Consider the following 13,928-nt stretch of genomic DNA (forward strand, 5'->3'; position numbering starts at 1 on the left):
CAAATAGCGTCCAACTACCCCTTATTTTTCTAAGTTTTGGGTATTTTCATCAGTAAAAACACATTTTAGAGCATGTCTCAAAATTTATTCCCTCGGTCTACATTAGGTAGATGTTTCTTGAAGTGATATTTGTTATTTAAGAACTGTAAACCTCTCAATTTTAAATATAAGTCAAAAAGCATTTTTCTAGCATTTCTGACAGTACTTTAGTCTAAAAACATTTGATTCTGTGGTTATGTAATTTCTATACCACATTCATGACCAAATAGTGGATCAGGGCTCCAGATGAGGGCCGTATTGACGTATGAACGGATAAAAAAAATGCACGATACGGTAGGAAATAATTTTGAAAACGTAGCAGATACGTACCACAGCAATGGTGTACGAATCATTTACAGAAGTATTTTTATGAAAAAGTATTGTTTTATTGTTTATTGACCTGTTTACACAAGAGTAGCAATGTTGTGGTGCATATACCAAACAAACACAAGAATACTGATTACTAATTTCCATTCAGTACTCTAAATGTACTTTCAAGTTTTTCCAGTACTCCTATATTGAAAAAATAAGGAGTACACGTACTCCTGATGTTGAAAAATTATCTGGAGCCCTGGTGGATGTTTTTACAAGACAACTGTCAGATATCTCCTGACCAAAAATGACTCCAAACATGACCAGCCTTCCACTCACCTTCACTGATCATGTTATCTGTGGTCAGTTTGTGTCCAGCTACTTTGTCCACTCTCTCATACTGACCAGTGTCAGGCTGATATATCTGGAATAAATGAGTGAGTGTGTTTAGTTTTACACAACTTTTAGCAATATTCCAGCAAGATCATGGCAGGGGACACCAGAAATTGGCTTCACACATTGTACCCACATGGGGAATCGAACCCGGGTCTTTGAGTTAGAGCAAACACTTTAACCACTAGACTACCCCACCGACCCTGGAATAAATCAAGCAATCATGAACATTGTTGATATTATCTACAAAATAATATTATATACAAAACTGACAGTATCATAGATTGACCAGAAACCAGTGATGAATAGTATGAGCATCGATTTACTAACAGTGACTGAGGCTGGTTTGCCACCATTTTGAATTTCAAAAGTGTGTCAGCTTAACAAGTCAAGAGGCCCGAAGTGGTGACCTAAACAACATTTGTGTCGTTCGTCAGTCTAATCATCTGACCAATATATTTCATCAGTACTTCTACTGACCAACATTCCTGAGATCTGGAAGCCAAGTACCGCAGCACTAGGACACTTGGACTTCTCGTACGCTGCCTTCTCCGGTGTGGCGTGGGGGTCGGACGTCACCTTCCCCATCTTTACATCAGCTATACATGGCTGTTTGTAGTGTTCTACAATATTCTCCAGCTTCAGAAACCCTACTGAAACAACAATATTTAGGTCACTATATCAGTTGGAACAATGCTGACGTGATGTTAAATCTAAACTCACTCACTAGCTCTACACAAGATTGGTAGTTACCTCCATCAAATTCCATTGTGCCATGGTAGGCTGGCATGAACCTTCTGAGAGCTATGGTGACCTCGTCGGTATTCGTGGGGGAGAAAACTTGTTGGTAGAACTGCAGCTCCCTTGTTCCCCGAGGGGGATCCTGCAGCGCCTTCAGAATCATCCCCCTCCCCAGGTGCAGCATCCCTACACAACAAAGATGGTGAAGTTAGTGAGGTTCCTACACAACACTGGGAGACGTCATTGAGGTACAGTGTCCCTACACAACAAAGAGGTGAAGTTAGTGAGGTTCCTACACAACACTGGGAGACGTCATTGAGGTACAGTGTCCCTACACAACAAAGAGGTGAAGTTAGTGAGGTTCCTACACAACACTGGGAGACGTCATTGAGGTACAGTGTCCCAACACAACAAAGAGGTGAAGTTAGTGAGGTTCCTACACACTGGAAGACTGGAAGTCATTGAGGTACAGAGTGGCCTACACAACAAGAGAGGTGAAGTTAGTGAGGAGGTTCCTACACACACTGGGAGACGTCATTGAGGTACAGTGTCCCTACACAACAAAAGAGGTGAAGTTAGTGAGGTTCCTACACAACACTGGGAGGCGTCATTGAGGTACAGTGTCCCTACACAACAAAAGAGGTGAAGTTAGTGAGGTTCCTACACAACACTGGGAGACGTCATTGAGGTACAGTGTCCCTACACAACAAAGAGGTGAAGTTAGTGAGGTTCCTACACAACACTGGGAGACGTCATTGAGGTACAGTGTCCCTACACAACAAAGAGGTGAAGTTAGTGAGGTTCCTATACAACACTGGGAGACGTCATTGAGGTACAGTGTCCCTACACAACAAAGAGGTGAAGTTAGTGAGGTTCCTACACAACACTGGAAGACGTCATTGAGGTACAGTGTCCCTACACAACAAAGAGGTGAAGTTAGTGAGGTTCCTACACAACACTGGGGAGGCGTCATTGAGGTACAGTGTCCCTACACAACAAAGAGGTGAAGTTAGTGAGGTTCCCTATATACAACACTGGGAGACGTCATTGAGGTACAGTGTCCCTACACAACAAAGAGGTGAAGTTAGTGAGGTTCCTACACAACACTGGGAGACGTCATTGAGGTACAGTGTCCCTACACAACAAAGAGGTGAAGTTAGTGAGGTTCCTACACAACACTGGGAGACGTCATTGAGGTACAGTGTCCCTACACAACAAAGATGGTGAAGTTAGTGAGGTTCCTATACAACACTGGGAGACGTCATTGAGGTACAGTGTCCCTACACAACAAAGAGGTGAAGTTAGTGAGGTTCCTACACAACACTGGGAGACGTCATTGAGGTACAGTGTCCCTACACAACAAAGAGGTGAAGTTAGTGAGGTTCCTACACAACACTGGGAGACGTCATTGAGGTACAGTGTCCCTACACAACAAAGAGGTGAAGTTAGTGAGGTTCCTACACAACACTGGGAGACGTCATTGAGGTACAGTGTCCCTACACAACAAAGAGGTGAAGTTAGTGAGGTTCCTACACAACACTGGGAGACGTCATTGAGGTACAGTGTCCCTACACAACAAAGAGGTGAAGTTAGTGAGGTTCCTACACAACACTGGGAGACGTCATTGAGGTACAGTGTCCCTACACAACAAAGAGGTGAAGTTGGTGAGGTTCCTACACAACACTGGGAGACGCGTCATTGAGGTACAGTGTCCCTACACAACAAAGAGGTGAAGTTAGTGAGGTTCCTACACAACACTGGGAGCGTCATTGAGGGTACAGTGTCCCTACACAACAAAGAGGTGAAGTTAGTGAGGTTCCTACACAACACTGGGAGGCGTCATTGAGGTACAGCGTCCCTACACAACAAAGAGGTGAAGTTAGTGAGGGTTCCTACACACAAGCACTGGGAGGCGTCATTGAGGGGTACAGTGTCCCTACAGCAAAGAGGTGAAGTTAGTGAGGTTCCTACACAACACTGGGAGAGACGTCATTGAGGTACAGTGTCCCAACACAACAAAGAGGTGAAGTTAGTGAGGTTCCTACACAACACTGGGAGGCGTCATTGAGGTACAGTGTCCCACACACAACAAAGAGGTGAAGTTAGTGAGGTTCCTACACAGCACTGGGAGGCGTCATTGAGGTACAGGTAGTCCCTACACAACAAAAGAGGTGAAGTTAGTGAGGTTCCTGCACAACACTGGGAGACATCATTGAGGTACAGTGTCCCTACACAACAAAGAGGTGAAGTTAGTGAGGTTCTATACAACACTGGGAGGCGTCATTGAGGTACAGTGTCCCTACACAACAAAGAGGTGAAGTTAGTGAGGTTCCTACACACACTGGGATCGTCCATTGAGGTACAGTGTCCCTACACAACAAAGAAGAGGTGACTGAAGTTTGGTTCTGAGGTTCCTATTCCACAACACGCCACGGGAGGCGCTTCATTGAGGTACAGTGTGATTTGTAGCCTACTTTAACAACAAAGAGGTGAAGTTAGTGAGGTTCCTACACAACACATTGGGAGATGTCCCTCATTGAGGTACAGTTAGTGTCCCTACACAACAAAGAGGTGAAGTTACAACAAAGAGGTGAAGTTATGAACGGTCCCTTATATAACTGAGAGCTATAGCATATGCAGTGTTTCCACAGCTGGACATCGTGATTGGCTAGCATTTCAATTACCGGTCATTTGCAATTTTTTACCGGTCAAGTGATCACGCTTTTCATTGTGCACAAGACCTTGCACCCTAACAACCAATCAGAAATGTAGAGGGCATTGCAATGCGTCAATGCCACTATTTTTAGCCAGGGGTTTTCCAAAATGCTATTTTTTTAGTTGACAAAGTAATCTTTCTTGAGGAGAAATGAAATTGACATAGGTGATTAGAAAATTGTTTTTAAAATTTGCCTGATATGATGACCTTCAGCCTAACTTTGTACCGGTCAAAGTGCAGTATATACCGGATAACGGAAACACTGGTATGGAGTCATTATCAGATAATCCAGTGACTGACATTATGAATGACACAACTGGGAGACGTGGATATACACATAAACATTATTCGCCTCTTACAACGAGAATAGGTTGCTGAAGACCAATCTAACTCAATCATTCACAGACTTCCTGTATAATTACGACATATAAACCTTACTTTTTAACATTATACCAGATAAAATAACAGCAGTACACATTTCATTTGAGTGTATATCAGACGGCAGGGATATTTAAGTGCGATCTCTTCGTTTATCACCAAGCACTGACATTTATGAGTATTTGTAAATAGCACGTACAGTGTCATAACAGGTGTAAATAGTGTTGTGGGACAGGCACAGTGGGGTCTAGTCAGTTCACTTGTTAAAGAACTAGAGGGTAGCCGAGAGGTTAGGGAACGTTTTTGGCACGCCATAGACCTGAGTTCAATTTCAAGCATGGGCACAATGTATCGAAGCCCAGTTCTTGTGTCCCCTACAATGATGTTGCTGGAATATTGCTAAAAGCGTACAAAAACTACTCACTAATCTGTCAAAAATTTAGGGTGGGCTGACACAATTTCATTTGTCACTATATTTCACTGAGTTTCAGGGCTAAGAAATCCACATCAACAAGCATGGGTAACCATGGTAACTCTTTTTACACCATATCCTCTTTCTATACCATTTCACAGAATTATACATAGAATATTCATTAACATAATGTTGATACTTGAAAGTCACAATATAAGAAATTAGTATTCACTAGGTGAATAATTAATATTCACTTCATGAATAATTCGTGGTCACAAGCGTGAACAATTAGTATTCACCACAAGCATGATAGAGGGTAAATTGTATACACTGGAGTATTCTCGTACAAAGTAGATGCTTGATTTTTCAGTCTTGGCAGGATTATATTAAAGTACTGTCGGAAATAGAAAAAACCCTGTTTTTTCGCATTAATATCTACAATTTATGTAGTTGATATATGAAAGTGTGAAATATCTGTTAAACTAAGCTCAGCCTAAGTACAGTCTCAGTGGTAAGGAGATAGGAAACGTAGAAAAAGGACTTTACTGAGGAGAGATTAGTGCAGAAATGAGCAATGTGTTCTTTTCTAAGTCCAAAGCGACTTATTTGGAACAGACCATGGCTTTATTCAAATTAGTGTGCGATGATATTGTATTACAAAGGACACTTTTTAAACACCCATTTTGTAATTAAACTTAGCTTCATTATACAAGATAGCTGACATAAAAAATAATAACTTCAACACTGAAACTATTAAGGATGTAGCTGCCATGGAGTCTCACTATCACTGAAAAAAGAAACAGCTAGGAGGGGTCGTCTCAAAAGCAAAACCAGGGCGGGTGTCGCAGACGGTGGTTGAGGTCGGGCTGGGGAACAGAGATATCAGCTACAATAAAATAATCCTTTAGGCGAATTAAACTGGGGAAGAAAACGGCATGTCATAACAATTTACAAATAATATCCAATCCTGTCGATCTTCTGGTGGTCATGCCACCTACATATTTTGAGACATTTCATACGATGGCTGATATAAGCTTTTCTATGGGTATCATACTCTTTTACGTATCACAACATAAACTTTATGAAAGAAAGACACGTAAGATGTTAATCAATAGATGAAACATATTCAACACACATAAAAAAAGCATAAAATATCTTTGAGATGACCCCTTGTGCCTGTATGCAGCACATGCATTTCATGCCAGGTGAGTCGATGGTCCGTGGCCATACCTGGCTGAGTGACCTAATTGCCATCTATAGTCTGATCTATTGTTTTCAGCAGCCATTCGTATTTTTCTAAGTTTTGCCCGATTTTACGAGTAAACATGCTTTTCTGGATATCCTATTATGCATCCCACTGAACGCCCAGTTTGGCCGGTGTGGGTTATTTCGACATATGCTATTTGCAAATGTGTAAATTTTAGGGATACAGAGTGACAGCCTAAAAACAGTTTTTTTCTATTTCCAACAGTACTTTAATACCATGTCTAATCACTAACTGTCAATACTGCTCCCTGTACAACATATCAACTTGACCATAAGGTTGCTGTGCTGTGATCACTACATACCATACGTATAATCAAAGCTTGATGAAGTTCTTACAAACTGTTTACTTACAAACTTTCTTGTGGGGTAATAACAAAATAACAGCAACCCGATGAATCACCAAAATAGATCAGATGAAAGAATCACTATCAATAGAGATTTCTTGTTTCCCATGACCAGACCAAATCTAAAATTACCACTGATCTTAAAGTCTTTTCAGTTTACCAGATCTGTGAACATGGTTAGCAATGAGTTTTATAGCTTTCTTAATTGCACATGCCATTCCAAGTGTGCCATTTACAAAGGTCCAGAGAAGAGGGTGTGGATGACAGGTGGGGGTTTGGGAATTTGTGCCGGGCGTATGCCTCACCCCATACTTCAGACACTTTAAATATAAGCTGTTTTGAAGACTGTGTTGAAGACAGTATTATGTTTTCGCCTCTTACAGACACTTTAGCTTCAAATTTTGTGAGTGAGTTTAGTTTTACGCCGGACTCAGCAATATTCCAGCTATATGGCGGCGGTCTGTAAATAATTGAGTCTGGACCAGACAATCCAGGAATCAACAGCATGATCATCGACCTGCACAATTGGGAACCGATGACGTGTCAAGCAAGCCAGGGTTAGAGGCAGTGGGGAGCTATCCTAGCCAAGGTTCCCACAGGGGCCACTTGGGTGTATACAGGAGGGGCGCATCATTACCAGGTGTACCTTGCTTTTTGTCTTTCTTGCCATATACATGTCCAGCGACCTGCATTGTGAAGGATGTCACGGTGACCTGGCTCTGGTCCTCATCATTGTCAGGTTTGTTAGCACAATGTTGAACATTGGTCCCGGTCGATAACAGCATAGTTTCTGAAATTACATGAATAACATGACTGTGACGCACAAACATTGGCGCACCGAGTTATTGCGGCTTTGCCATAAATGTACATGCACAGTTTATTGTGTATAATAAACTTTGACCTACGTTCCTAAAACATTCAAGATCAGAATGTCGGTTCAAAAACAAATTGAAACAAACCATGGGGATCTAAACGAAATATTTTTGGAAAGTGAGCTACTATTGTTAAATCACTTAGTCTGCATTCCTCGATTATTCTATAACAAGTACTGGAATTTTTAATCAAGCCTTGACCAGACAAGCAGGGGCTGATATTATGAGCAAGATGCCACGTTGCCAAGGCAACACAGTATTATCTATACCACCATTTGAGACTTCAAGCCAGTTACAAACTGGAAACATTACCCAAATGGCTCCTGGGGCGATGGGGTAGACTAGTGGTCAAAGCATTTGCTCGTCATGCCGAAGGCCCAGGTTCGATTCCCCACATGGGTATAATGTGTGAAGCCCATTTCTTGTGTTCCCTGCCATGATATAACTGTAAGATTGCTAAAAGTGGCGTAAAACTAAACTCACTCACTCACCCAAATGGCTCCTATGGTCTGTTTGCAAACATATATGAAGTAAAGACATGTTTTCATCTCTGTGGGATGAAAGCCTCAGATGATGCTATTGGTAGATGTTGACAACTTTGCTGAATGGTATTGACAGAGCCTGCATCATAATCAGCTACTATCTGGGATTAAAACACATGCTCTACAGATCCTGTAAATCATCCCCATAGACCACCGTGCCATAAAAGGAACATGTACTGCACCCCAGCTGTACGAAATGGGAACATACCCAGATCACCTAATTTTTCTGCTTCACTCTCTCCCAATTCACCTAATAAGGACAGAGCCTAGATCACCTAATATTACCCACGTGGTCAACGTATGGGTAGTTGCATACTAATCTCGTACGTCACACGAGTGTCGTATCGCGTTGACCTGTGTCGTAACGACTTGACCTGAGATTCTAACGACTTGATTGGATAACCGATGACCTCTCAATTAGGTCACATTCTGACGTAACTATTTTTTCATTCATAACAAACACGTGAATTCATTCATTCTACAACTTAAATGCATTGTGGGAATGTAAACATCGCGAACGTTGCCGTGTCGCTGTTTAATTGTGAGTCGAACTGAGACATTATATCCGTCGAAAAACGTAAACGCAATTCGTATGTAATGAGACCTCGTGTAGTATTCTCTTTATACCTGTAATCACTGAATTGTATCGTCTTGCTGGAGCAGGCTTAGCTTCACAGGGCGTCCTGCATTAATTCTTAAAAAATCTCACCAGTTCAACACAGTTTGTGGGATGTCGAGATCAGCATGGAGCAGGACATATGGAAATATGTAAGGACAAGAATTATGTTTACCTACAGCATTATTGCAAAGTCAAACATACTTGTGGCAGTATCATTCATACCTCATGTAATTGATCTACCATGCTTACCATGGCTGATACATAGAGAATACTACACAAGGTCTCATTACATACGAATTATACGAAACTCATGTCCTTCCTATGGTAGCGATAGCGAGGTCAGATAACATAGGAAGGTCACGAGTTTCGTATAATTCGTATGTAATGAGACCTCGTGTGGTATTTTATTTATTTCCCACGTCTTACATGCATTAAATTGACAAAATAGCGTATTTTTGTTCATATTTTGGTTTCAAACCGAAACCGGTTTCATAAAGAGGTTGCGGAAGAGTTTTGTACTGTAGTACAATATTTGCATGACATCACACTTTAATGACGTCACTGCCTTGGTAACTGACGTCCACGATGCATGTCAGTTGTCATCAGCCTCGTTACAGCCTCCTACAGTAAACTACTCCGTAGCACCTCGTTTCTTGGTTTGCAGTTGCTTCATTCGGCTAACATCACTGGTGGAAACGTTGCGCTATGTTTTTCGACGGATATAATGTCTCAGTTCCACTCACAATTAAACAGCGACAAGGCAACGTTCGCAATGTTACATTCACACAATGCATTTAAGTTGTAGAATGAATGAATTCACGTGTCTGTTATGAATGAAAAAATAGTTACGTCAGAATGTGACCTAATTGAGAGGTCATCGGTTATCCAATCAAATCGTTAGAATCTTAGGTCAAGTCGTTATGACACAGGTCAACGCGATACGACACTCATGTGACGTACGAGATCAGTATGCAACTACCCATACGTTGACCACGTGGGTAATAAAAACACAAGCTCAACAGAAAGAAAGGGGTAGCCTAGTGGTTAAACTTAAAGCATTCACTTGTCATGCCGAAGACCTGGGTTCAATTCCCCATATGATACAATGTGTGAAGCCAATTCCTGGTGTCCCCCCCTATGAACAAACTTTATGTACTATACCATCCCAAACTACCATCCAGAGATTGCATAGCCACATCACCTAGTTAGTTCAGGGGACAAAATGTTTAGAAATTGTATGTCAGTTTATGGACTTCATCTTTCCAAGCCACAGCAGAGACCATGGATTTACCTGATGACCTCTGATATAACCTATATACTACGACAGGTGGTTGTATTATTGTTCTATATAGCAATGAAAGCACCCACCTATATAGTCCAGCATATAACTAGACGACTTTGCACTATACCAAGGTGTGCTTGATGTAGGCCTTGGCTGGAATACGAGTTTATTCATATGAACTACCACCTATATAACCTCAGACCAGGTCGACAACTGCGACCGTGACCTGTCCTGTTTCATCGCATGTAACAGGGAGACTATAAGGCGTGTTGTAGATTATCCCTGCTTGTAATAAACACTCCCATATGTTTCGAAAGATTTTTCATAACATTTTTCATTGATACATCAATAATATATATATATATATATGGTATGTGTATTTTCGCAACATAAATACCCACAAGTATATTAGCCTTATGACTGAACGAGATCATGGTCAAAGGCCATGAGAAGAGTTTAGTGACTTAAAGTAAGACCGTTTATTACCTAGGCCATGACCGTTGTTACGGATGAGGCGTTCATAAACAGATAAACATGACCTTATTCCGCTTCTGACACTTCTGGCACCTGTTACAGAGCTAACCTACCTCGGTCACCTGTGTAACCAAGATCTGCGTGCTGCGTTGTTCTTCCCGTCAGCTGATAATTACACTCGTATTTCGTGGAATATTTGCCATACGCCACATTCCCTAACGCAAAATATTGACAAACTTGCTGCATCCATTACACTTCCGGATAAACCATGTGACTTGATCACATGACCATGCTGAAGAAGTGAACGAAGCGTTACTACAATCTACATGTTGCCCTGTTTTTACTTGGGAAGTGGCATTTCAAACTCGAAATCAATTATTATTTTTGAGTGCGAAAGAATATTTGCTTTATGAAAGGTGTTCATTGTGTCCATTTCTGATACGTTTGATGGCATTATTCAAGCCCGAATGCAACTTTGAACTCAAAAGTTAAAATACAAACGATGGATACACACATGGAAATAACATGGAAGCGTTTAGTGTTTGGTGCATGTGAAGTTTTTGAAACTACATATGTATTCATCACCAAGTTAGGTATGTATTGTGTTGCTATACTTATACACTGAGTAAATCGGACCATCCCAAAAAATTCCAGAGGATATTCCCATTATATTCTCCGAAAACTGAGGCGGATTCTCTCCATTAACAGTAATACGTGCTGAAACCCCCGTACAAATCCGGTCTTGGCATCCGGTGGAGGTCAACCTCACTGACATAGTTTACGCATATCATCATATTCCTCATGATGTTCACTTAATTACCTCCGGGGCGGTAGGGTAGCCCAGTGGTTAAAGCGTTCGCTCGTCACGCCTAAGGCCCGGGTTCGATTCCCCACATGGGTACAATGTGTGAAGCCCATTTCTGGTGTTCCCCGCAGTGACATTGCTGGAATATTGCTGAAAGCGGCGTAAAACCCAACTCTCTCACTCAGTCACTTAATTACCTCGTCACACAGTTGGAACAAAGCTGAACTTTCGGTTAGGCAACAAAGAAACACAAGATACGAAATTCTCGCGCAACGCTCACTTTTCAGATGTTATAAAAATGTGCGCCAGAAACACAACTCGGTATATAGGGGGGTAAACAACAAACATATATTGCCGATCACAATGCGATGATGTTAAGCCCAACGCCTACAGTGAGCAGATGATGGTAGTGTACTGCCGGTCTGACACAGCCTGTCACTCATATCAATTCATTGCATGTTATGATATATCATAATATTACAACACGAACTGTTCTCCGAGAGTTTTAATGATATCTTCAGAGAGAATATCCTCAAAATACCATTAAAACATGTTTGAAAACAATTCGTATTGTGTCATAGTCAGTTCAAATATATATATATGATAGTCGGTTGAATTATACATGCCTATATGTATATAACAGGCATAAAAGACGAGCAGTTCATATAAATATATTCTACTGAATAAACGTTTCATGCACACAAACTAGAGTAACGAAGAGCCAGCGCAGCAGACAAAGTCAACCAGACTGACTTACCGGCAGGAAAACAAACAAACAGATTTTCCAAATTTATTATTCAGCTTAACATAAAACAAAAATTACAAAAAATGACTGTCCGGTGACGAGTAACATGTGTGTAAAATAATGTATACAATGATTATAAGAATACTTCCACTTTTCAGCAGAATCTATTTCACGTCAATCATTCAGGTAACGGTCAACAGTAAGTTGTCATGCGCATTCACAAAACAAGTGAGCGATCGATGTTCTGAAATATGATGTGGTGTTACTAAATTGTGTATATTAGAACAAATGTATATCATGAAACACTCATTGGCACAAATATTGTTTCAAACAGCATTTTGATTTGGAAATAAGCTGGCATTCACTAAAGAGTTTCATTTATTTTCTTTGTGTTTATCCTTAGGTTTCGGCTTCCAGTCCTTGCTTCTGATGACGAGTGCCCCCACGTTGTCGCCTGTCTCACGGTTATGATACTTGTGAGCGCCGTCGCAGTATGGCCACTAAAACAGAGCACGTGGTGGTTAGACGACGACGTACTTATGGAGGAGTGAAGGGATTGGTTTTAAGGCCGCTTTCAACAGTATTTCAGATACCCCACGACCTGTGTGTTTGATGCGGGAGTGAGTTCAGTTTTACGCTGCTTTTGGCAATATTCCAGCAATATCACGGCGGGGGACACCAGAAATGGGCTTCACACATTGTACCCATGTGTGGAATCCAACACAGGTGTTCGACATGACGAACCAACGCTATAACCACTAGGCTACCCCACCACCCTGCTTGATGCGTGAGTAACATAAGAAAGTGAAGCCCGTTTAACAGACCTATATGTTTAGCGAATTGTGGAGACTTTCAGGACTGCCCCATACTTGCACATTCATAGGAGACCATGTGACTGCATTTGGAAATATAAGAATAAGTACCTTTGTATTCGTTCCCCTATTTCGTAAGGTCATATCACGTTGAAAGGCCCCCATCGATTCGCTAATGCTTGTGACTTACGCAATATATTCACCAGATAATCCGTAATTCTAGCAGTGTACGGGCAATTTTCTGAGTAGGTCGGCTTAATATCCCACGAAAGTTCAAGGTGGTAGGTCGTATTAGAGTGCAGATGTTTATAACTTTGGAGAGAGATAGCTCCAGTCAGCCGTACTTGAGCTGAGACTTAATCCGTTAATTGATTCATAACGGTCAGACAAGCAGCTGATGCCATGAACGGCGTCGGATGCTCATCACTAGGCTTCTGTCATCATCATCATCATCATCATCATCATCATCATCATCATCAATGTTGTTTTTCTGCTATGTTATTTTGGATACATTATTGACTAGGGTGAAGTAACACTAACACAAACGGTAGTGCATTCAAGGCCGTGAACTACTGATCAATGAGTGTATTAGATAAAAAGGAGTACGATGACCCTGGTTTACTGATGACCTTCTTTGACCTCCAGCAGCGACAGAAGCTGACCTTGTCCTCCTTCATGAGGTCCTCTCTCATTATGACGTCGGTGATTTTGGGTTCACTCTTCCGTATCATGGGGTTACATACCTGGCTCCGTCCAAATATGAGGGACCTTACACTCTGTCCGATACAGGCGCATAGTATCAGAACAGTGCAGGCGAACGGCAGCAAAGATAACCAGTCTGCACCTGATAAGGCAAAGACGTTTGAAGTCATATGTTCTGGAGATTTCTCTGAAGTGCATAGCATGGTATTGTGTGCAAAATAGCAACTAATGGGTGAGTGAGTTTAGGTTTACGCCGCTTTTAGTAATATCACGGCGGGGAACACCAGAAATGGGCCTCAGACATAGTACCCAAGTGTGAAAATGAACCCGGATCTTCGGCGTGACGAGCGAACGCTTTAACCACTAGGCTACCCCACCGCCCCTCACAATAGCAGTATCCTGCGCTGGCGTAAATTGGATTATTACTTGTATTTATATCCTTGTGTCATTTTACACCGAAGCTGTGAGTGGTTG

General features: G+C 41.6%; 2 protein-coding genes and 2 long non-coding RNA genes across 4 annotated transcripts; 2 read left to right on the top strand and 2 right to left on the bottom strand.

Moving 5' to 3' along the window:
* Positions 1 to 690: 690 nt before the first annotated feature.
* LOC124280531 (inositol polyphosphate multikinase-like) lies at positions 691 to 10,661 on the bottom strand (the record flags this gene model as incomplete). Its single annotated transcript, XM_046716481.1, has 5 exons — positions 10,504 to 10,661; positions 7,248 to 7,391; positions 1,498 to 1,671; positions 1,225 to 1,397; positions 691 to 775 (listed from the first exon to the last, which is right to left on the bottom strand). Coding segments are annotated over exons 1-5 (709 nt in total), but the record flags the coding sequence as incomplete, so codon positions are not given.
* On the top strand, positions 1,686 to 3,236 carry LOC124280529. Its single transcript, XR_006899704.1, has 9 exons — positions 1,686 to 1,773; positions 1,806 to 1,917; positions 1,997 to 2,034; positions 2,142 to 2,285; positions 2,318 to 2,429; positions 2,463 to 2,502; positions 2,538 to 2,649; positions 2,755 to 3,154; positions 3,189 to 3,236. It is a non-coding gene; the product is annotated as an uncharacterized LOC124280529 (long non-coding RNA).
* Positions 3,746 to 3,992, top strand: LOC124280530. The gene is made up of 3 exons (XR_006899705.1): positions 3,746 to 3,813; positions 3,845 to 3,873; positions 3,975 to 3,992. It is a non-coding gene; the product is annotated as an uncharacterized LOC124280530 (long non-coding RNA).
* A 1,310-nt stretch (positions 10,662 to 11,971) lies between the features above and the next one.
* On the bottom strand, positions 11,972 to 13,639 carry LOC124280528 (CDGSH iron-sulfur domain-containing protein 2 homolog). The gene is made up of 2 exons (XM_046716480.1): positions 13,382 to 13,639; positions 11,972 to 12,440 (listed from the first exon to the last, which is right to left on the bottom strand). Exons 1-2 carry the CDS (start codon positions 13,622 to 13,624, stop codon positions 12,315 to 12,317), a joined length of 369 nt encoding a protein of 122 aa, XP_046572436.1. The 5' UTR covers positions 13,625 to 13,639; the 3' UTR covers positions 11,972 to 12,314.
* Between the last annotated feature and the right edge of the window lie 289 nt (positions 13,640 to 13,928).

This window comes from Haliotis rubra, unplaced genomic scaffold, assembly GCF_003918875.1.
Source record: "Haliotis rubra isolate DU_JTF1 unplaced genomic scaffold, ASM391887v1 Scf2692, whole genome shotgun sequence".
NCBI classification, from domain to species: domain Eukaryota; kingdom Metazoa; phylum Mollusca; class Gastropoda; order Lepetellida; family Haliotidae; genus Haliotis; species Haliotis rubra.